This window comes from Ctenopharyngodon idella, chromosome 5, assembly GCF_019924925.1.
Source record: "Ctenopharyngodon idella isolate HZGC_01 chromosome 5, HZGC01, whole genome shotgun sequence".
Classification (NCBI taxonomy): domain Eukaryota; kingdom Metazoa; phylum Chordata; class Actinopteri; order Cypriniformes; family Xenocyprididae; genus Ctenopharyngodon; species Ctenopharyngodon idella.
The window spans coordinates 7797834-7821529 of NC_067224.1; the positions used below are offsets into that span (position 1 = coordinate 7797834).

A 23696-nucleotide genomic window follows, 5' to 3' on the forward strand; every position below is an offset into this window, starting at 1 on the left:
TAAAATCTCTCTATTGCCATTAAGTAGTTATGCTTATAAGTCTAAAGTTATACTTTATCATTTGTCATTCTGTCATTTAAAGTCACCATGAATTCAAAATTGACCATTCTTATTTTTTTTTTAATGGAATATTTCAGTATTTATTATAAATGATTTATCTGTTGTTATGAATTATTATAATCAAAAAAAAAAAAAAAAATACCTGTAACAAATAACAGGGATACGATCAAAAAGATCCCTGGAGTCCCCACTCTCACTCCCAAGACTTCAAAACTCGTAATCACTTTCATAGCGCAGGAAATAAACAGTGTTGGGGAAAGTTACTAACTAATTGTGTTACATAGTTTCTTTTTATGGAAAGTAATGTGTTAGATTACTTTTGCGTTACTTTTTCTTATCTGGGCTGGGCTTGCTTGTTTTTTGTCAAATTCACGCCTGTACAGTAGAGGGCGCAGCTCAGACAAAAATTTAGCACTCTTTAACAATAAAAACAAAAAATGAAACACAAATGTGATGTTTATCTATAGTCATTTTTGCTTATTATGGTTGAGTTGGATCATTGAAGGTCAGCAGCAAAGGCATTGGTTAATAAAGTGAGATTAAATACATAAAGTATATTTGTGTTTTTTTTTTTTTTTTTTTACATTTAATTATAGTGCAGGTTTGCACAATATTCTGAGTTTGCATTTGACTGGTTTTATTCATTTTGAGGAATACTGACTGTTTTTGTGCAATTGAGATGAGTAAATACATGTTCACATTTAGTCTAGATTAGAACTACAATAACCATCATGTTTACACAGCGCATACAACACCTCTGCACTTACTCACCATTCCTCTCAACATGGGAACAGGGGAGGTGTCAGTCAATAAATGGGAAAACAAAGTAACTTGCATTACTTATTTGAAAAAGTAACTCATATTTTCCTGTAAATTTAAAAGTAATGCGTTACTTTACTAGTTACTTGGAAAAAGTAATCTGATTACATAACTTGTATTACTTGTGATGTGTTACCCCCAACACTAGAAATATTAATAAAAAAAATGAAATAAGACAACAAAAACTTTGGGAGGAGGCAATGCCAAAATAAATAACAAAACAAATCTAACTGATGTTAAATACTAATAATAAAATTACAAAAGCTGCCCTCCCTAACTACCCAAAACAAGAGAAATCATAACATAAAGAAAAAGGCTCCCACCTCCCTACCATTCTCTAACTACAACAATGATTAGGAGAAATGGGAGCCAAAATAAACACCTATTACTTGTTTCCTATTACAATCACTATACAGTGTACTGGGTAACAAATGTCAACTAAGTCAAAGAAGCCAGGAGAGCAGGGAGCCACACATCCAAGTTTCAGGAGGATTAAATACAACAGCATCTACCTGTGAGCAGTTACAGCTTGAGAGTAAAAACATCACTCAAGTCCAAATAAAAACACTCACACGTAACACCGTGCACATCCTCTTCTCTTCTCTGATGACGTGTTTATTGGCAAGAGGGCGGGACAACCTGTCACTCACATGACATCACAGTAATAGCAAACCACAACCATCCAATCAATTCTCGATTGACAAAATCAAGTCCCACCTTACATTTTTTCTTGTTTGAGGAGCAGTTTCTCTCGGATATCACAATAGGGAAGAAAAGACTATTGCAACTTCAGTTCCATGCCTAATTCAGGCTATCAGTATTTTTTTTATTTTTTATTATTTAACGAAAACATGTGCCTGAAAATATATATATAACAGCTTTGCAATTTTTTAAAACTTTATGCTTAAGCTGCATATGATGGAATTGCGGTTTGTCTAAGGATGTTGTTAATTTATTAAAGAAGACCTATAATGCTCCTTTTACAAGATGTAATATAAGTCTCTGGTGTCCCCAGAATGTGTCTGTGAAGTTTCAGCTCAAAATACCCCACAGATCATTTATTATAGCTTGCCAAATTTGCAAAAACACGCCATTTTGTGTGTGTCCCTTTAAATGCAAATGAGCTGCTGCTTCCGGCCCCCTTTCCAGAAGAGGGCGGAGCTTTAACAGCTCGCGCTTCGGTTGCTCAACAACAACGAAGCTGGAGAATCTCAAGCAGCCAAAATGACGATTGTCAGTAACAGTGTTCAGCCATATTGTTCAAACTGGAGTCGGACACTGATGGAGAAACTCAGGAAGAAGTTACAACTTTTAGAATGCAACTGGTCATTTCTGAATGGTTAGTGGATACATTTATGTAGTTGCTGTGGAGTTGATTCAACTCATCGACTAGCATGTGCCGTCATGTTAATCTTTTGTGCAAATCCAGCATTGAACTGACCCCAGTTTGTGAAGCAGTCCGGCGTAAAATGACAACATGGTAACAACACTCTACTACTAACTCTTCCTCTTCTCTAAAGCAGCCGAAAATGGCCTCACCCCCTTTGTTGCGTGTTCCCCGTGGTATTGTTAGTGGTAGGAACCTTGGGCACATATCCAGGCCGGGGTCTCAGGATAACGTGAGAGTCACCGGGCCCAAATTCCAGGCACGATTCGTCGACCAAAGATGCGTGCAGGTCCCCTACCCTCTTCACCGAGGAGGACGGTCTTAAGGGACAGTACTTTTAACTCTACTGACTGCAAAGGCTCGAAGGGATGACCCCGGAGAGATGTAAGTACCAGGGAGAGATCCCAAGAGGGTATAGAGGAGGGCAAGGCGGATTCAGTCTCCTCGCCCCCCTCAGGAACCTGACAATCAGGTCGTGCTTCCCCAACGACTTACCTTCAACTGCATCGTGATGTGCGGCAATAGCGGCAACATACACCTTGAGGGTGGAGGAAGACAGCCTTCGCTCCTAAACCCTCTTGCAGGAAGGAAAGCACAGACCTGACCTTGTCGCGAGGGGCGTCAGATCTGAAAACCAGGTCTGAGTGGGCCAATACGGAGCCACTAGCAAGACCTGCTCCTCATCCTCCCTGACTTTGCACTTTGTGCGAGAAGGCTCACTGGGGGAAACGCATATTTGCGTTTCCCCCAGTGAGCAACTCGAGGCAATTGATATGCCAATGCAGTTGAGGCCACGTCCACAGACCCGAAACAGGCCCCCCATCCGGTGGCAGAAGCATCTGTGTACACCACAGCATGCCTGGACACTTGTACAGAATAACAGTAGGGGAACTCCTGCCCGCAGGAACGAAGGGTCCAACCAATGATTGAGGGTACGATGGCAGTTCGGTGTCACGGGGACACGGAACGTACCGCGCTGCCACGCCCATCTCGGGACCCGGCCATGAAGCCAGTGCTGAAGCGGCCTCATATGAAGCAATCCGAGCAGCGTGACTGCGGCTGCGGATGCCATATGCCCCAGGAGCCTCTGAAAAAGTTTCAGTGGGGCCGCTGTCCTGCGCTTGAGCGTACTCAGGCAGTTCAACACTGACTGGACACACTCCTCGGTGAGGCGCGCTGTCCACGCAACCGAGTCCAGTTCCATACCGAGATAAGAGATCCTCTGCCCGGGGGGCAAGTTTGCTCTTGTCCCAGTTGAACCGAAGACCCAACCGGCTGAGGTGAGTTAACACCATGTCCCCGTGTTCGCATAGCTGCTCCCGCGAGCTGGCCAGAATGAGCCAGTCGTCGAGGTAGTTGAGGATGCGAACGCTCTGTTCCTTGAACGGAACAATGTCCGCCTCCGCAATCTTTGTAAAGACGTGGGGCGACAGGGCCAGCCGAAGGTTAGGACTTTGTACTGATATGCCCGACCCTCGAACGCAAACTGTAGAAAGGGTCTGTGTCGAGGCAGAAACGAGACATGAAAGTACGCGTCCTTCAGGTCGATCGCTGCAAACCAATCCTGGGGACGGGACGGGCTAGGAAGCGCTAGCCAGGCTTCCAGACACCGAGCCAGCGGGACCAAAGGCACCACAGACGTACCAGGTGTGGGGCAGCGAGGCAGAGTGCTGGGACCCGACTCGGACGGCATAGCGGCCCGAAGTGGGGTCAGACTCTGCGAGGTGGCAGTGTGTATGTGAGACGGCACATGGGAGGCGGCCTTGACCAAAACACTGGGATCTGCTGGTGAAGTGAGAGGGGGCTGAGAGTGGCGAGGCGGGGCCTCGTGCACTGCCAGCCGCGCCCTCTTGGGACCTGGAGGATTGGGAAACAGTTCTAATTAGTGGGTCCTGCTGGACTCCGGAGAGCCAGTGGCGGAACAGAACGGAACCAAAATTCTCCACCCGGCCCTCCTCCGGGGGAGGGAGCAATGCGGGCATTGTCTCCCAAAGAACTGTCTACCTCTGCTCTAGGTCGCCTGTTCCAGGACTGCTTCTCGCTAGCCACATGGCTTGGCTGCGGACTGAGCGGGCTGGGTTTTAGGCCAGCTTGTGAGATGAGAGCATTGAGAAAGCGCACTTTGACGACAACTCACACCTCTGCAAGGCTAGCCAGGGGTGTTTCTGGACCACCATGGGGGACATTGTCTGGCCAGGGGCCTGCGCTATGACTTGCATCACGCGTAGCTCAACCCCGACTCAGAGCTACCCATATGCAATGAGTGCTTAGGCCTTCCACAAACTTGCTGGGGGCTAAGACACATGCAGGGCAGAGGGTAGTGAGAGAGGAAAAACTTTTAATGCAGATTATGGCCTTTTTGGCATTCCATATTTGGCACCAAAAGGCTTCCATACTGCCAAGTTTTCATGCACATCCATGCTAAGGACAGGGGGCGGGGCAAAGCGAGTACACGTTGCACTACGGGGCCCGGGAAAGCATGGTCGTCAACTCTGAATCTGATTCAGCATGAGCACACATCACAACCGTGGGACGCTCAGCCTCATCTTCATTTCCAGAGCCCAACAACCCCCTCTCCAATGTAGCAGTCAACATCTGATCCTCTGCTGGAGCCCTGACTGAAACGCTAGGTCCCCCATGAGTAGGACCAGCAATCCACCCAGAAGCTACCAGCCATGTGGGACAGTGAACGTGGCCGTCTAACTGGACGGCACACGGTGCGCTGAGCGCTGACGTTGCCATGTTGTTACTAAACATAAACCACCCACGAACACAGTCACAAAATGTTTGTAATGCGCTAGAGGAGTGGCCCACGGAGATTGGCTCGGCGTGTATTGCCCCACTGTGATCCTCTGGTCACCCTGGCTTGTTCACCAAAGTGGCACTTTTCTGATTCAGAAAAAGAAACTAGATCGGGGAATAGGTGAGGGGACTCCACCTCATTTGAGGCACTCGAGTCTCGACCACACATCTAGAGCACCGAACAACACGCTGGGTTGCCATGGCAACCCGTGCTGTCAGCCGGCAGGTTGACGGCACACGGCGTGCTGAGCGCTCAAGCCCTTACAAGAAAGGCAAGACAAACAACGCGCCGACATGGGCATGCTCTCATGAAAGAACATGAACCACCCACAAACACAGTCTCAGCACGCTAAGCAGACATGAGAGAAAGTGATTGTGGCCGTCAGTGAGGATAGGAAACAACCGCCTCCACAAACGCACATACGAAATGACGTCTTGAAAAAGATGCAGTGTCCATCTGTGAAGGTCTTTTAGAAGAGGGAAAGAGACAGCTCTTGTTCTTTGTGCTGAAGCACACAGGGAACAGCTGCGATGTGACTGCAGGTACACCCCTCCCTGAGTCACACGCACAGAGGAACCGGCCCAAATCGCAAACCAAACGGGGCAAATAATGCTGTGAAAACAGCAGTTGAGAGCTGTATAAACAGCTCGAGAAGGTCACTCTGGGAAAGCTCGCGGCCTCGCTGTAAGGTGCCTTAATGCCAGCACTGTAGAAGAAAAGCTCTTCAAAGGCTTGTGAAGTCACTCTCAGTCTAATAGCAGGAACACACAGGTTGGCTCCGAAGCAAAAGACAGGGTGCGATTGCATCCGCTTCCGTATTTATACCCACCTGGCGGGGGCTGTGCGCATTATGCAAATATCGCACGCCAATTCCATTGGCTTGTTTTAGTTCACTTGAAGCTGATAGGGCTCTCTGGCAATATCCCAATTCGTCGGTCACTACTGACGTACGTTGAACGTGACCAACTGAAAGGGAACTTTTGTTTTGTTACAAAATTATGGCAAAAAGACATAATTTTGACCAAAATCTGTCATACTTCTGTCTTTTTATCTCATAATTTACAATTTTATTTTATAATTTAAACTGTTTATCTCATAATTATACTTAGTATCTCATAATTACGACATAATTATATGCCCTCCTTCCCCCCACTGCAATACAGTTGAATAGTAAATAAAAAAGAGACAAATGTAAGTGCACATTTTAATAACAGTCAAACAGTGAAATTGAAATTTACAACAGTGTTTTACAAATTAAAAAAAGCAAAGAACAACCAAACAAACAATATCTAGATAATATTATTAATCATACATTAATGCTAAAATGTGAAACTCAAGGCACTTCAAATGCATTGGACAATGCTGCATAAAAAGTAGTGTGAAATGCTTATATTCCACACCAGGCATATAAAAAGTTTTCCCTGCCAGAAATCCTTAGAAATATTCAGAAACACAAAACTAGGTGCATGCCGAAAATATATGAAAAACTGTAAACTGTGCTGACCAATCCACTAAATGTTGTCTCAAAATAACTGCACACATCAGAGCCAGCTGTTCCAGTCTTGACCTAGCATCTAAAATTGTCAATAAACCTTCAGCATAAAATTACACACAGTGACACAAGTTTCTAACAAAGCAATATGTAAACAAGATATACAAATATCAGTGGTTTTTAAAAGATTGTTTTTGGTTGTGTGCAGTTTATTCATCATTATCAATACACATAAAGCCAGATTTGAACCTTCATCTCCAACAAAATTGGCACAGAGATCTTGCACAGGAAGTAAAAATAAGGTTTCATGCACATTAAAAGCTCTGCTGAAAATGCTGAACACGCCTGTTATGTTCTTTGCAGCAAGTTTGCATATCTAAACAATGTGCTGTTGCATATTAGTGCTTTTTCCCTTCAGTAATTAGCAGTGAAGCTATTCACAAGCCCTTTGAACATTAGACCATGAGAAGCAGAATAGTGGTTCTCTGCATTCTGCCTCCACGTTTAGTGCAGATTGTAAACATTACAGAATGAATATTTCCTTTCTTTCACAGAGACCCCTCTCGTCTGGTAAGTTATGAAGCGAAGCTGTTGTCTCCGGATGTACTGGAGTTCTTCAGAGGTGTGCTCAGTGGTGGTATGACGTGGTGTTCCAACGATACCAGGATCTGTAAAATTCATCATATGTCAATTTGACTGTTCTTTAATTAATTAAAGGGGCCATATGATGCTTTTTAATAAAACAAACTGGAAACAGATATTGGAAGCAAAAAACATAGTATAATATAAGCTAAGCTAGCAGGCTAATCGGATAGATGTATGCTAGTACATAAGCTTACTAAAAAACAGTAAGAAAGAGAAATGCTTGACTTCACAACCTATAGCTTCAGTTATATACTAGTGAATGAACCATGTAATTTAAAAGACATTAATGGTTATTATAACCCATTTTATATAAATCATAACGTGATTTTGCAGGAATTATAATCAGGCGCTAAAAATATATCCAATTAAAAGTCTGTTGAACCAATGAGATTACTTAGGGTGCTAAAGGAAACCTGATTCCTGGGTGGACTTGATTTCTCACCACACTGGACAAGTCCTGAAAAAAGTGAAGCCAAAACGTTACGATCGCCCCCAGGTGGCTGGTCCCAGTATAGGTCATAACCCCCACCCTCTCCATGTAATCTAATGGGACACGATGAGACAAACTAAACAATCACTTTTCAAACGGCTTCACTTTTCTATAATGGAAGAGAGTGAAGGTGCGTCGTCCATCTTTTTTTTAGTCTATTGCTGCGTCCCAATTTGCATACTATCCATCCTAAATAGTATTAGAAATTAGAATGAGTGTGTCCCAAATCGTAGTATGTTGAAATGAGTATTCCAAAGATACCTGGATGGTCAACTTTTTCCGGTTAGAATCCGAAGTGCAGATCCGTGCACACTAAATATTGCCCATAACACATTGCGCTGTGGACGAGGATTTGTTTAGAACTACAAATACGAATAAAAAGTGTTAAAACACTACAAACATGATGGATGTGCGAGACCGACGGTTAAGCAGAGCTGTTAAGATGAAGGGATTTGAGTGATTAATAATCAGTACCTAACCTGACAAAAAGATATTTATTAAATGTTATCCACATTATATTTCATCTACAACACCATTGTGAACTTTTATAACAACACGTTTGGTCGTTAACTTTTAAATGCATCATTCTGCAAACATGAGGAGAGTTCTTCACATGAAAGACCCATGACTGGCAGATCAACGTGCGACTACATTTTTCTCGGAAACGGTAGACTATAGACCTTATGTAGCCCCGCCCCTTTTCAGCGGTGCGCTCGTTGTCTTTTGACTTGATCTTATGTATTTATGAATGAACTGCTCATTTTGAAATCTTCCCGGTCTACTGACATTTGTTAAGACATCTGCTTTAAACATAACAATGCTCATGATAACTTTCATTAACTCTACAACAGGTAAATCCACTTCACCAGCTAATTATTCTTCAACAGCGATGCCATAGAAATATACAGGGCTACCGCAAAAACGGAAGTTCAAAGACAATATTCTAAAGATGGCGGCGCGCTTGTTTCTCTGGTAAATAAGGTCTATAGAATAACACTGACGCGTTACTCGTATTATTATGAATGGGAGAAAGTGCAACGGGCAATATGGCAGAATAAGTCCCGCCTTCTAAATAAGAGCCAATCGCCGATTGGTAAAGTCATCGCGTCACTGAAGCTCCAGTTCCTATAGAAACAATCAGACGCGCGCCTCAGAAATGAGACACAAGAGACGCGCAGTTAGGACTGCGCATGCGAATTAGCTTGATCCAGCCTGAAAAATACCGTTTTTTGTCATGAATCGAGCGTTTAGTAACAAAAAGTATGAGACAGTTGTTGTCAGATTTCATTGGTGATTTCAAATATGAAATTTATTCGTAAGATTGGCGAACAGTTTTGGAGAATCTGATGTTTCCCCATTCAAAGAGATAGGAGCTGCACTTGGATGCCTGAGAGGCGTTTCAAAGATGGCCGCCGAGTGAAATGACTTGTCTTAAAGGGACTTTGATTTTAACTGTGACAAATTGATTGACAGGGCAGTTTAAACGGTTACAGGTTGTGTAACTAAGCGACAGAACATCCGTTAAAGACGCAATTATGACGATGTAGTATGTCCCAAAGCTTGCATACTCTTCTGCTACACACTCAAAAGTATGTACTTTTTCTTCACAAAAACAGTACAAACTTTTAGGGCATAGTATAAGTAGGTGAATTGGGATGCAGCATATGTCTCCCACAAAAGGGATTTAATCTAACAAAGAACACTGATTCAGACCTGCCTAAAACACCTTGATCGAAGTACTTACGCAAACGTCTGACACAATTTGAAATATTAGCATAATGCAAATACAAAGAAAGAAGACAAGGCTTAAGTGAATTTCTAGTGTTGTTGCCATGTTGTGGAGATGCTGAGTGTTCCGGTGTGAAAGCAAAACGTTTCGTTTGGGCTTCCAAAAAAAAATAGATGAAATCTATAGGAATCAGTGGTTAAGATTTATTTATAATTGAGCAGTACAACTCAAAAGGGAGCTTGTGTACAGCGCATTTTATGGAGGACAGCTTCCTGAAACTGGGAGAGTACAACGCTAGTTATGCACAAGTCGTGCTTACAAAGTTGGTTCCGATCGATCTGCTTGCTCATCCAAACTTTTACTAAATGTTTTTAAAAAATATTAAAGCATGTTAACCTATTCTAGTACACCCAATAAACAAAATAATGACCTTTTAAAATAGCATCATATGGTCTCTTTAAACATAAAATGGCTGCATTTAAGTAACTTAAGATTAAGATGGTATTTGATGTGGTTATACCCTGCGGTGTTGAACGTCTGGTTGACCCCCTGTGCTGTCAGTGGACTGGATGTGGTGGACAGAGTGCTGGGGGAAGAGCCTCGACTGGGGCTGTTGGGGGAGGAGCTTGTTGACACTGCAAGAAAAATGTGTTATAACCTCAGAAAACACATTAAGGTTATAAATCCCCAACATTTTATTTTCCTACAATAGCAATAGTGTGGTTTGTTACACCACAAGCAATATACTTACCACCTCCAGAGGTGAGTGGACTGAATGAGCGTGAAGTTGAAGGCTGAAACAGGAAATAAATCAAATTAGTGGGAAACAGGGTGGAGAACATTTTTTAAAGAAAACATCCTTTTAATCACAAACCCTCTAAAACACACATAGTTTGGGAAGGATGATAAAGTTATAAACATGCCAACATGATTAATTATCCATTTGTCCCATTCCATAATGTAGAAATAAAAAAATACATGACCATTCAAAAGTTTAGGGTCAATAAGGTTGTATAATGTTTTTGAACATTTTGCTGAATGTTATGCTAAACAAGGCTGCATTTATATACAATATTATTACAATTCAAATGAACTATTTTCTATTTTAATAGCCTATATTTTAAAATGTAATTTAATCTTGTGATGACAAAGTTGACAAATGACAAAGACAAAGCAGCCATTACTCCAGTGTCACATGATCCTTCAGAAATCATTCTAATATGCTGATTTGGTGCTCAAGTAACATTTTGCTGCTTAATATTTTGTGAAAACCATCATACATATCTTTTCAGGAATATTATGTTACATTTTAAGAAATATTAGAAGTCTTTGATGCCACTTTTGATCAGTTTAATGCAATCTTTGCTGAATAAATGTATTATTTCTTTTAAACAATTGTACCGACCCCAAACCATGGAGCGATATAATATAATATAATATAATATAATAACATTTAGGACTATTTTCTGGTGGAAAATGTTACCAATTCTCAATGATTTATTGAATAAATATTAACTTGGTGGATGATGGTATCCCTTCTTACTTACTCTTCTCCTGTTCAGTACAAGATCTGCCCTATGTGACTCTATCCATGTTGAACCAGAGATTATTAATAAAACTTGATGGTCACCATTTAGGCATTTATGACAGGATGTGTCTCAAAAAGCATGTCACATATGCATTATGGATCACGTTCACTTTTGCTAAATTTCATGGGTAGCTGAACTGGACTGTTAATAATTTCCTCTGGGCTAGATGAATCATTACTAATCAAACAGGCAGACACACATCTCTTTTATTAATTTCTCAGACTCACCAGACGAGGGTTGTAGTTGTGAGACTTCATGGGTGAAGTGGAAATGGGGCAGTATATCCTCTTCTCTTTCTGCCGCCGGTTGCAGAACCAAACCCGCACTACTTCCTTCTCCATGGCTAGCTGCTCTGAGATGAGCGTAATCTCTTCAGAGTTGGGTTTTGGGTTCTAGATGGGGAATAAAGTGTGTTTATGTATCATAGCCTGCAGGGGGCAATGAAAGCAAACTGGTGCACTTTGTCATTGCTGAAAAGAACCTGTTACATCACGTTAGTAAGTACAGTTTATCAGGAGCAGGTTGGGGACTGTCTGGAGCAAGTAGTGACATCTTATAGATTTCTAAATCTTATGATAGTTTAGGTTTAAACCTCCACATGCTAATACACACAGTCGACTAAATTAACTTGTAGCAGATCACAAATACAACATTATTATACTATATTACTGTAAATGAAAAATCAAAGGTAACACTTTGCAATAAGGTTCCACTTGTTAACATTAGTTAATTATATTAGCAATGAAGAATATATTCATTAATCTTAGGTAATATTAATCAACATTTACACTACCAGTCAAAAGTTTGGAATAATTAAGATGTTTTTGTCTCTTTTGCTCATCAAGGTGGCATTTATTTGATCAAAAATACAGTAAAATATCATTACAATTTAAAGAGCTGTTGTCTGTTTAAATGTTTTTAAAATGTAATTTATTCCTGTGATCAAAGCTGAATTTTCAGCATCATTACTCCAGTCTTCAGTGTCACATGATCCTTCAGAAATCATCTAATATGCTGATCTGCTGCTCAAAAAACATTTTTATCATTATCAATGTTGAAAACAGTTGTGCTGCTTTATATTATTGTGGAAACTGTGATGCACTATCATTCATAAGTTTGAAGGAAAAAAAGAAGAAAAAGAAATTTTATTCAGTAAGGACATTAATTTCATCAAAAGTGACAGTAAAGTTTTCTATTTTAAGAAAATGCTGTTCTTTTGAACTTTACATTCATCAAAGAATCCTAAAAGAATAAGTGTATCATGGTTTCCACTTAAATACACTTACATTTTTTACAATTATTCATTCAGATTCATTAAACATTTTAAATAGACTGCAGCAATTAACATTTTGTCAGTACCTCTAAATTACATGTTATTTTGTTTAGTAGTCTGTACTAAATGAATTGTGGGATAATCGTGATTTCTGTTTGAAACCAAAAAATCGTGATTCTTAATTTATCCAGAATTGTGCAGGTCAATTATATATAACGTGTATTTCCATCGCAGGTTTGGTCTTAAATTTTATATACGGTGGTAATAAAAAGGTCTTAAAAAGTCTTAAAATTAACATGTTTATATTTGTAGACACCCTGTAAATATTAGCAGCAACATTGACAATTATAAGAACCATTATTAATAACTGAGCACCAATAAGAACAACCGAGCAGTAAATCAGCATATTAGAATGATTTCTGAAGGATCATGTGACACTGAAGACTGGAGTAATGATGCTGACAATTCAGCTTTGACATCACAGGAATAAATTACATTTTAAAATATATTCAAATAGAAAATAGCTACTTTAAATTGCAATAATATTTCACATTATTGTTTTACTGTATTTTTGATCAAATAAATGCATCCTTCGTGAGCACAAACTTTCAAATACATTGAAAAATTGTAAATATTCTTAATATCTTTAATATCAGTTCATATTATTTAATGGACCTGAGCAAATAGGCTATGAACTAACAATGAACAGTTGTATTTTTATTAACTAATGTTAAAGATTAACAAACACTGTAACAAATGTGTTGCTTATAGTTAGTTAATGTTAGAAACCAATTTATTTTTTGATCTCTCTACGGACCAAAAATATTAATCATTCTTCTCGCGTGTCAAATGCTCTCTACAGCGAAAAATTCTTTCTCCCTAATACCACCTTACAAGATTAGCAATGAAAAGCAGCAAATCATGTTCATATGAGGGCCTGAAGCATCTGAAAAGAAGTAAAAATTGCAAACTCACATCTAGAAAGCGTTTCTCAAGCGTGAGCTTGATGTTAGTTTCAATGCTTGTTCTCTTTTTCCTCTTCCTTCCATAACCCTCCATAAGGGGTGGTAGGGTGGTGGGGTTGGTCATGGAGTCAGATGGCGAGTTCTCTGAGGTGAGGGAAAGAAGGGAAGGTTTAATATCCCAGGTATTTGAGTACAGTCCACAAAATAAATACCTACCGGTGCTCACAGAAAAAAAAAACAAAAAAAAACATTAGTAACTTCTGTCCACAAGAGGGCAGCAGCACATACCTGCATCACTCAGCCACTTCTCTAGCAAGGGCTTGAGCTTGCACATGTTTTTGAAGCTAAGATTGAGAGCCTCGAAGCGTGAGATGGTAGTCTGACTGAAGTCATTTCCATACAGCTTTCCCATGGCTAGCCCCACATCGCCCTGAAAACACATCATAAAAGAGTCTGAGAACTGGATGAGGTCCACGATAGGGTCGGGCAGCATTGAGTAGCCTATTCAAAATTGGCTCCTTTTAATTTTGAGTGGATAATACCCACATAAAGTTCAAATGAAAAGACAATTGAATTAACAGGGAAAGAAATTTACAAAATTGCAATAATAAAATAATAATAATAAAAAAAAAAAAAAAATCAAATACATCATACATTTTGACTAAGTATGCTTGTTTATTTACTGATATGTAAAACACAAAACATTTTTATTTGAGCTTGAGAAACTGTGTATCATTAGAATAGCTTCATTATTTGACCACTGTTTATGATAAAACCTGGTTACAATGACAGTAATTTCCTCATTTCTGTCAGAATCGCAAAATTATGCAAAATCAATCACTAGTTACTGATATTTTGAATAGAATATCTGTAGTCATTCACGTTCGTTCCCGTTTATTTGTGATCACAGGGCTTCACTAAATAATGTCCATATGGAGAAGGGTCATTCTACAGAAACGTCTACTTTTCTGTCCCTAGACTTTACAGAAATATTACACTTGAAAAACATTTTAGGATTACATTTTTTTTATATTTTAATATGAAACAATATGTTATTTGAACAATTACACCTTTTTGAGCCATCAATGTGGCAATATATGTTTTTTAATTAATTATAAAAATTCCAAACACCACAGAAGTGCTCGTCCCCACAGTCATGTACAGAGGGAAAGTGCTTTATTTTCAGCTCAGAAACAGGTTTTTCTACCATTTCAAATACAATAATGTATGCATAACTATTAAATATATTATGTAAATGACATAAAAAAACAAAAACAAATGCCGAATAAATATTATAAAATATATAATGAATGTAGTGGTCCCCTGGTGTTGTGTCACTGGTGTTACCTTTAACAAAAATCTCTTATTTTGAAATAAAAAAATCACACTGATGACATCACTTGACTTCCTTCTTCCTATTTCCTGAAGATCAATGAAGAAAGGCCAATGGAAAGTCCACTATCTCTTTTCAGTTATCAGAAATTTTAATTAGAAAATCATAATTTCATATGAAGCTTTTAGTAGGTCACTGGTGTGACCTACTTTATTGTTAGGGAATTTTAAAAAACTAGAATATAAATGGATTAAATTACTTAATTTAGTAAATATACCATGATTGAGAACATGTGGATTGATACCTTGCAGCAGCCATTTTGTAAAATGCATTTTTCATGAAAATTGTCACTGGTGTTACTGTCACTGGTGTTACCCTTTTATAGATAAACTTTATTTAAAGCTATTCATTAGGTTCTTTTGCATAAAATAGCACTAAGATTACATGATTCTAACTTTTCTTTCTCATTGTTATTCCTCCTTTGGCTAGATATGGCTAAATTAAGGGTATATGGCTAAACTGAGTACAGCTGAGAAGCAGCGACTTTACAGACAGCGTATTTTACAGACATTTTTTAAATGTTGTTTATGATCTTTTACTGACTGCTTTCACTAAGTGTCAATGATAAGTCTTTGATTGTATACCAAATGTAAAAATTTAGTCCCATCTACTTAATTATAGTTGAAGAATAAGGATCTTTGGTCCTATGTATATGTCACTGGTGATTCATTTTGTCACTGGTGTTACTGTTTTTGTCTGTCACATTAAATAAAATGTGTCATATGTGACATGGTAATAATTTTACATTCATTGAATTCTGCTACACTCAAAAATTAAGATGTAAAGGATTGCATCATTACTTGTTTATAACTGTTTTTCAAATATTTTCATTGTTATAGCAAATACATGGTTGCGAAATTGAATTAACATCATTCAATCACACTTTTAACTAACCTTATTAAAATAAAAAAAACACATAATCTCCTTATTTTTTGTATTATCATTATTATTCTGTAACTCTGACTGCATGTGCTGAAAAAATTGAGAAATAATATTTCATAAAAACGTTTAAAAATTTCCAGAGAAGTAAGATAACACCAGTGAAAAAAAAAAAAAAAAAAAATCATTAAGCTGTCATTTATGTGTATTCATAAAGTCAAAGGGTAATATAATAATGTGGTCTAAGTTTAAATGTTAGAAAAAGAAATACATTTTAAGACATTTTGTCATACCAAAAGTGGACGTTTCTGTAGAATGACCCAGAAATATTGACACGTTCTGACACGTTTACTTTAAAATTTCTTCAGATAGAATTATCATTTCTATTCGTTTTCTATTAATTATGCAATCTGATAAGAATTAAGCGGCTGCAAGCACAATCTGTCTCTCTCTCTTTCAGGATGGACTACTTGCACTGAGCTTCATGACGCACTTCCGTTTTGAAATATTACAACTCATCCATTTCCGGTTATGTATTTCAATGTGCTCTAGTCACCTAGTTATGGATACGGAGCCCCACACATGACATGCAAGAAAAAAATTTAATTGTACGCATATTTTAGTAAATCGAGGATATGAATTAGTAAATCGTGCGCACGTTTTAGTAAATCGAGGGAACGAATTAGTAAATCGTGATATAATTGTGTGATATAAACTCGCAATTGCGAGTTATAAAGTTAGAATTGCGAGATATAAACTCCCAATTCCGACTGTTTTTCTCAGAATTGTGAATTTATATCTCGCAATTCTGACTTATGTTCACGCAATTGCGAATTATAAAGTCAGAATTGCGAGATATAAACTCACAACTGCGATTTATAAAGTCATAATTGAGAGATAAAAACACAATTGCGAGTTATATAATCACAATTGCGTTATAAAGTCACAAATGCGTGTTATAAAATCAGAATTGCAAGATATAAACTCGCAATTCTGACTTTTTTTAGTTAATGTCTCAGTTTTTTTTTAGTTAATTGTGAGTTAATGTCTCGCAATTTTGACTTTGTAACAAGCAATTGTGAGTTATAAAGTCAGAATTGTGAGATATAAATTCGCAATTCTGAGAAAAAAAGTCAGAATTGTGAGATAAAAAGTTCAGATTATCCTTTTTTTTATTCCGTGGCGGAAACAAGCTTCCATTCCTACTTGACTAAACGCCACTTAAAATGAATGTCAGCAAGAAGATTTAAAAATCTGGACATTTTCAGAGACAGGAAAAGAGATATTCTGATGATTACTGTGTAAAGAATTGTCCAAACTCAACGGAAGCTGATGATATTTAAAATGTAGTCTGTTCAAAACCATAAAAGATACAGCTAAAACCGTTATAAAACCAGGCACAAAGTCTTACCTGAGTAAAGCCTAGTTTGATGCGTCTTTGTTTGAAGGCTTTAGCAAACTGCTCTAGCTCCTCCAGGTCATTAGGCTCATCTTGTGGTGATCCCACATGTTTAGGGACCTGTAAGTGAGACATGTCCAGGTGTCCATCCATAGAGGAGCCAGCCAGCCCTGTCCTGCCCATTGCCTTATGAGAAAATAAAAGCTTTTAGAGTCTAGGTAATCAGTTCTTATCACCTTTGTTTGCTTACATGCTATTTGTATTATTGTTTGGGTGTGTGTTTTCCTTTTCTCATGCCATTAATAAAGCACCCTGGTATTATGCATTACAGTAGTAGTTAAATTAATAGAATGCTGGTAACCAGACTGTTTACGGTAGCCATTTACTTCCATAGTAGGAAAAAAAAAAATACTATGGAAGTCAATGTGTGCCGTCAACTGTCTGGTTACCAGCATTCTTAAAAATATCTCCTTTTGTGTTCAACAGAAGAAAGAAACAAGAAACTCATACAGGTTTGGAACAACATGAGGGTGAGTAAACGGTAACAGAATTTTCATTTTGGGGTGAACTATCCCTTTAACTAATGTACAGTGGTTAACTAATGCTAACAAATGAAACCTTATTGTGAACTGTTTTCATTAATTAATTCATTTGTTTCAAGAAATAATCCAGCATTAGGCTCTGATGTACCTGAGGAGTGAGTGCGAGACCAGGCTGGTGCGGTAAGAGTCCTGTCTGGGACTGAGATGGCAAGGAAAGCAGATTGGGCTGCAGCAGTGCTGGAGGAAACAGCATTTAAACTTATATGTACTGTAGTAAAGTCAAACAAAAATGACTTTCTCAGTGATTCGTACTGATGAGCAACATCACCCTTAATGTGATCCAGTACATCCACTGACCTTGGTGTCCTGATTGGGTCTGTGAGAGGAGAAATGATGAAGGAGAGGACAGATGAGATCCAGGCATCAGGACGAGCTGGGGGAGAGAGTGCAGGGAGGGCAGCTCCTAAAAAACAACAGCCATTACATGCATGCCTTATCTTTCACCACAATGTCACTTTGTTTGAACTTTAGATGATTAAATCCCACAAAATGTTTTCAGGTCACATTGCATCCAAAAAGAAAAAAAAATATTTTGCTTAAAGTCTATTAAGATATTTTGAATTATGACATAATTTTCATGACAGTTAAAGGGGTAATTCACCTGAAAATAAAAATCATTTACTCACCTTCAAGTTGTTCCAAACCTGTATGAGGTTATAAAAAGAAATACTACTACCATCAACTGTTTGGTTACACACATTCTTCAATATATCTTCTTTTATGTTCAATAGAAAAAAAAAAAAGAAACTCACACAGGTTTGGAACAACATGAGGGTGAGTAAATGATCTGAGCACATTTTTCCAAAATGCCATTACCATAATGCCATAATTATGGCATCCATAATTAGAATCTCTTTTACTGTATTATATGAAAAAATGGCATTACATTTTTTTAATTGAAATCATTATAAATTAAAGACATTAAACAAAATACTTCCATGATTTATAAATACTTAAATAATAAAATAAATAATAAATATTTAATGTATTATTTTTTCCTCATAAATACTTAAATTATAAAATAAATTTTTAATATATCCATTTTTCTTACATTATAGTAATTGCAGTTATGTGAATTGGGACTAAAATCAGTTACTTAATTGGTGCTTAAAGGGATAGTTCACCCCAAAATGAAAATTCTGTCATCATTTATTCACCCTCAAGTTGTTTAAAACCTGTATGAATTTCTTTCTTCTGCTCAACACAAAAGAAGATATTTTGAACAATGTCAGTAACCAAACATGGAGCCCACTGACTTCCATAGCATGTTTTTTTTTTCCCATACTATGGAAGTCAATGGGGCCCATCAACTGTTTGGTTATCGACATTCTTCAAAATATCTTCCTTTGTGTTCAGCAGAAGAAAGAAATTCATACAGGTTTGGAACAACTTGAGGGTGAGTAAATGATGACAGAATTTTCATTTTGGGGTGAACTATCCCCTTAACTATTATTTAAAAAGTAACAATGCCAAAAGGCCTAATGACCTTATAGGCTTAATTTTCTTATGCAAAACATAATTGTCTGTGTGTGTGTGTGTGTGTGTGTGTGTGTGTGTGTGTGTGTGTGTGTGTGTGTGTGTGTGTGAAATACAGTCAAACCAAAAATTATTCAGACACTAGATATCATTTTTTATATTTTTTTACTAGTGGGTACAGTACACTATAGTTCATTTATGTAAGTGAGGATAGCAAAATAAAGTAAACTGTGACATATCCAAAAATTCTTCATACAGTGGACTACCAGTAAAATTGATAAAAAAATTTGGATCCAAAAATTATTCAGACACTTTGACCTGGCCTAAGTGTTATCTGACATAATTAAGATGATTTTTTTCTGACACAGTTTAACTCTGAGATCTTGTCATATTTTATTACCATTTTTTTTAAACTATAGTGAATAAACTGTAATAATGAATGAAATGTTCAAGGTGTCTGAATACATTTTGGTTTGACTGTATATGATCTGAACATGCTTTCAGGATTCTCTATGACTGAGGTGATAAAGACGTACCCCAGTAAGCTGGCCACCAGGCACCGGTGATCCCTGAGTTAAGTGGCATGTCTTGTGCGATGATCCAGAATGAGGGGAATCGTTCAGGTTCTCAGTCTTTATCTGTACGTGAAACAAAATATTCGTTAGATAACCCAAACCAGGTGAACATTTCAAGATATGGAGTTGTTCATGTTGTGTTTTGGTCCTCAGGCATGTGTGTATACATGCACTCTTTGTGTGTACTCAGAGACCAGTAAGGCTGCAGGACTCGTTCTGCAGAGGGCCTTTAACAAACATTCCTTCCCTTCCCGCAGGCACAGTATGCAAATGCCCTTAGAAGCCTGAAGCTAGTTCCTGTGCACGAAACTTTTCACTGTCCTCACCACTAGATCAAATGTCAGGCTGATCTGAAGAACTAATGAAGCTTATTCATTATGACTCAAATATCTCACGTAGTGTAACACTAGAAAACTTTTGTAATCTTTCAAGCTGTTTCCCCTTGAACTCCCAAAGAGTTCAGAGCAATGTGCTGCTATGAATACCAAAAACAGTACGTTTTCAGATTATGAATATTAAGTAAAGCAATGTTTGTACTCACTTGTCTGGTGAAGTCAATGCCATTTTGTTCAATGTCTGGAAAATGAAAAGATAATCACACTTGGCATCAAAGTGAGAGTTACATGTATGCATTAACATTCAGACTGCCTCCCACCTGAGGGATCCAGCCATTGTTACAAAACATTTTAGTCTTCATTTAAACTTTTATCATTATTTCTTTCAAGGGGTTTTCATTTTAAGACTATACCATAAAAACAAACTCCCAAATGTTCCATTAAACTGAGCGAAGAGAGTCAGTCGGTGGTTCAAAGGTCGTCAATACCAAGTAATCTCTCTTCATTTGAAATTCAAATCTATCTCTATGAGGCTGTGGTTAGAACGGCACTCACTCACTCCACAATATGGAAATCTACCCTTCTCCTGAGCCAAACTTCCAGTATGGAAATCATCAGATCATGCAAATGAGTTTCCATGGCAACCTTTAGAGGCCTTCACATTTGAATACTTACAGACCTCCAGGTGCATCTCCTACCCTCTGTATTTCTCTCTCTCCCTCACATACACACACACATACACACACACACACAACTTTAAATGCAACAATACTATGATTATAAATACTGCTGTAACCTATGTCCTCCATTTTGATTACATCATATTTCTTATGATTTCAAAGTCTGAATGGTTATCGTCATCAGTCAGACGTGCTTGCACATAAACTGTGATGATACTTGATAGCTATTGTACATGTACAAAACAATAAAACAACCTTAAAACTACAAAACTGTGAAATAATAATGATAAAAAAAATGATTTAGATATACTTTCACTACACTGTAAACAATTATTTTCATGATTTGTTATTACAACTTTTTTCTTTTGTCAAATAAACTTAAATAATTAATGTGGTTCAGATTACATAAAATGTTGAGTTTCTATTTATTAAACAAATCTCCTTCATTGTATTAACTCAAATTTTTAATTTCAATGAACTCAAAATTTTAAGACAACCAGTTAACTTATTTTTTAAGTTAAACCAACAATATTTTTTTACAGTGTAGTTTTCATGTCGGTTCGTATAAAGATGTTTGTAAACATGAACAACATTTTGTTCGTACAATCCAAATATTTGTAGTTATCACATGACCTGAAGGGAAATCTGATAGGTCTAACCCTAATCCATATCCAAACACTTCACACCATAGAGGTGATGGAACATAAATGAAATAAATATATTTAACAATGCGGGACAATACACTGCTCTCTCTGAATTCTCATTTCTCTCAGGTTCCTCATTTGAGCGAGATGGTTCCGTAGAGAAGCCATTGTAACTAGACCATGATTCAGTAGCGCCTGAGGCTATGAGCGCTTCACTGCAAACAAACCGCCACATACATCCTGGTAGACTTCACATCCATCAACCTGCACGTATCACACACCTAGATGGCTAATAAACTCTGTATTCTGTATTCAACAAAACATAAGTTGCCAGAATGCCTTTTTTATAAGTAAAAAAATATGGGGTGACAAATAAAACTTAAAAAGAAAATGTATAGATAGAAATGCACAGAACATAAAAATGACTTCTAAGGTTGGCACAAAGCCATTTCCACAGACTCGCCTGAGAGCGTGACCAGTGTCCCATCAGCACAAAGAGTTAAACTTTTGGTCATAACCACAAACGGTTTTTGTAAAGAAGCCCGGTGGCAGTTCGTGAAATTATGATCCTCATTTCTAGTGAACGTAAAGGTGAATCATAAACACTGTTCACATTTAACCATAGATAATATGTTTAAAAAAGCGTCTGGAAAGTAGACAATTTGTGAGAAAATACGCTCAAAAAATACACATAAAAAAAAAAGAAAATCACATTTAGATCTAAAAAAAGTAAAAAAATATTTTAAATATTCAAGAAAATAATCTAATAATATTTGCAATGTATCACAGAACATTTTCAAATGTACATTTAATATTTTAGAGAGTTTTAAAAATTGTAAATCTCACTTATAACTGTTTCATGTCACACAAATGATGTTATTTTACAAGTTTAAATAGCGTAAACAGAAAACTTTAATTGGCTTATAATTAACTGAATAATATTTCCATGTTATTTACATTTAAATGTCACCATACATTAGTTAAGAGGTAATTGTACTATTTCAAGGCAATTGACAATATTCCAGAGAGTGAAAAGGCTCCTTACCAGCTGGTTCATGCTGAGATTCTGTCTGTTCAACAGCCTCTGTGCTCATCTTAATATCTGTAATGATAAATACAGCTGATTTTCCTACAGGATCACAACTTTATGCAGACACTGAGGCAATTCATGCCCGGGCCCAGCCAGTAAAATGATCTTGAGGTTTATTCTAATGTGTCCAGCTTTCAAATGGTCTCCTTTATGTAAAAGGCTTGTTGTAATATTCATAAGAGCAAGGGTATCCCCATTCACCATTCACCACAATCACTCTGTCTCTCCACCCTAATCTCTTCTAGTCAAAAACATTTAAATCTGTCAATATCTAGAGCTGTGAACAGGTACAATGCAAAACAATATGATTCCACAATACGGTCACTGCTTGAGAAGAGAACAGGCATCTGGGAAATGAAGCAGTATTTCTCTAAAAACTTTGAGAAGTACATCTACACTTACCTTATAGAAGTGAAGATCCACAGATCCAGGCTCTGTAGATTAATTCCCTGCTTCTGTGGTGCTTTTCTCAGGTGAACTGAGTGAACCTTTCTCAAAAAGGTTCAGAGAAACACATTTAGCAATGTGGGTTAGTAGAAGAGCATTCACCTCTTCAGTATCCCACACCAGCCGATAGACACGTCATTTGCATAAGGCCCTCGGTGTGTCCTATCCAGACTCTGACTTTTTGCATAAAACAACAATAGGCAGACAGCAAACTTCGAAAAGCTTGAGAATAAGAGCATGCGTGCAACTCTGCCTGTGTCTATGTACACTGGCAAACTTAAAGTGTGACTGGTCTTTGATTGAAACTATTTATTCAGATATAGCAGTATGCATAAAGGCTGGAATTATGATGCTTTTTTACTAGGCTTTGTAAGAGAATGGGTTTGACTGAATAAGTTCTGGCAGGGTTACAGTTCATTGCACAACAGAGATGAAGAGATTGTTTCTCTAGCCAGAGTTCTGTGGAAATGTTAAAATGAATATTAAAAGTGTCTCTTCGTTTTTTTTTTTAACCAAAAATTATTTAATATAATAAGTCAGTTCATCACTGACGTGTTAAAGTTTATAAACTGGATCCAAAAAGATTACGTTTATATCCCCCACACTATTCCAATGAATTCGCCCTCCAAGTTTCTCATGACGCATGGTGTGCAGGAGTGTAGTGGCATACCGGGAATTTCCCGATGGGCTGGCGCACTTTGGGGCCGATACATTTGTTATTATTAGGCTATTATTAGGCAATTCATTCATTCATTCATTCATTCATTCATTGTGTTTGTGTAATATAGCTATAATATATATGTGTTCGTGCTAATGTAAAAATTATAGATATTTCGATATGTATAGACGATTCCAGTACTCATTTTCCACTGTAGCCTATTGATACACCGATTGCTGCGCGTTCTTGGTCTCCCTTCCCTCCGA

At 37.8% G+C, this 23696-nt stretch overlaps 1 protein-coding gene across 1 annotated transcript; it reads right to left on the bottom strand.

Moving 5' to 3' along the window:
- Positions 1-6259: 6259 nt before the first annotated feature.
- pou2f3 (POU class 2 homeobox 3) lies at positions 6260-22889 on the bottom strand. The gene is made up of 13 exons (XM_051895579.1): positions 22728-22889; positions 22281-22337; positions 20118-20152; positions 19538-19639; positions 17823-17928; positions 17614-17702; positions 16936-17109; positions 13541-13682; positions 13263-13396; positions 11242-11406; positions 10177-10219; positions 9946-10060; positions 6260-7229 (listed from the first exon to the last, which is right to left on the bottom strand). Exons 2-13 carry the CDS (start codon positions 22327-22329, stop codon positions 7190-7192), a joined length of 1194 nt encoding a protein of 397 aa, XP_051751539.1. The 5' UTR covers positions 22330-22337; positions 22728-22889; the 3' UTR covers positions 6260-7189.
- Between the last annotated feature and the right edge of the window lie 807 nt (positions 22890-23696).

Excerpts from the sequence above, each read along its gene's own strand:
- pou2f3 (XM_051895579.1), bottom strand. The coding sequence starts at position 22,329 with ATGAGCACAGAGGCTGTTGAACAGACAGAATCTCAGCATGAACCAGCT. Across the intron at positions 17,703-17,822 it reads GACCCAATCAGGACACCAAG|CACTGCTGCAGCCCAATCTG; the intron begins GTCAGTGGATGT and ends TGTTTCCTCCAG. Across the intron at positions 13,683-16,935 it reads TCAAACTAGGCTTTACTCAG|GGCGATGTGGGGCTAGCCAT; the intron begins GTAAGACTTTGT and ends ATGTGTTTTCAG.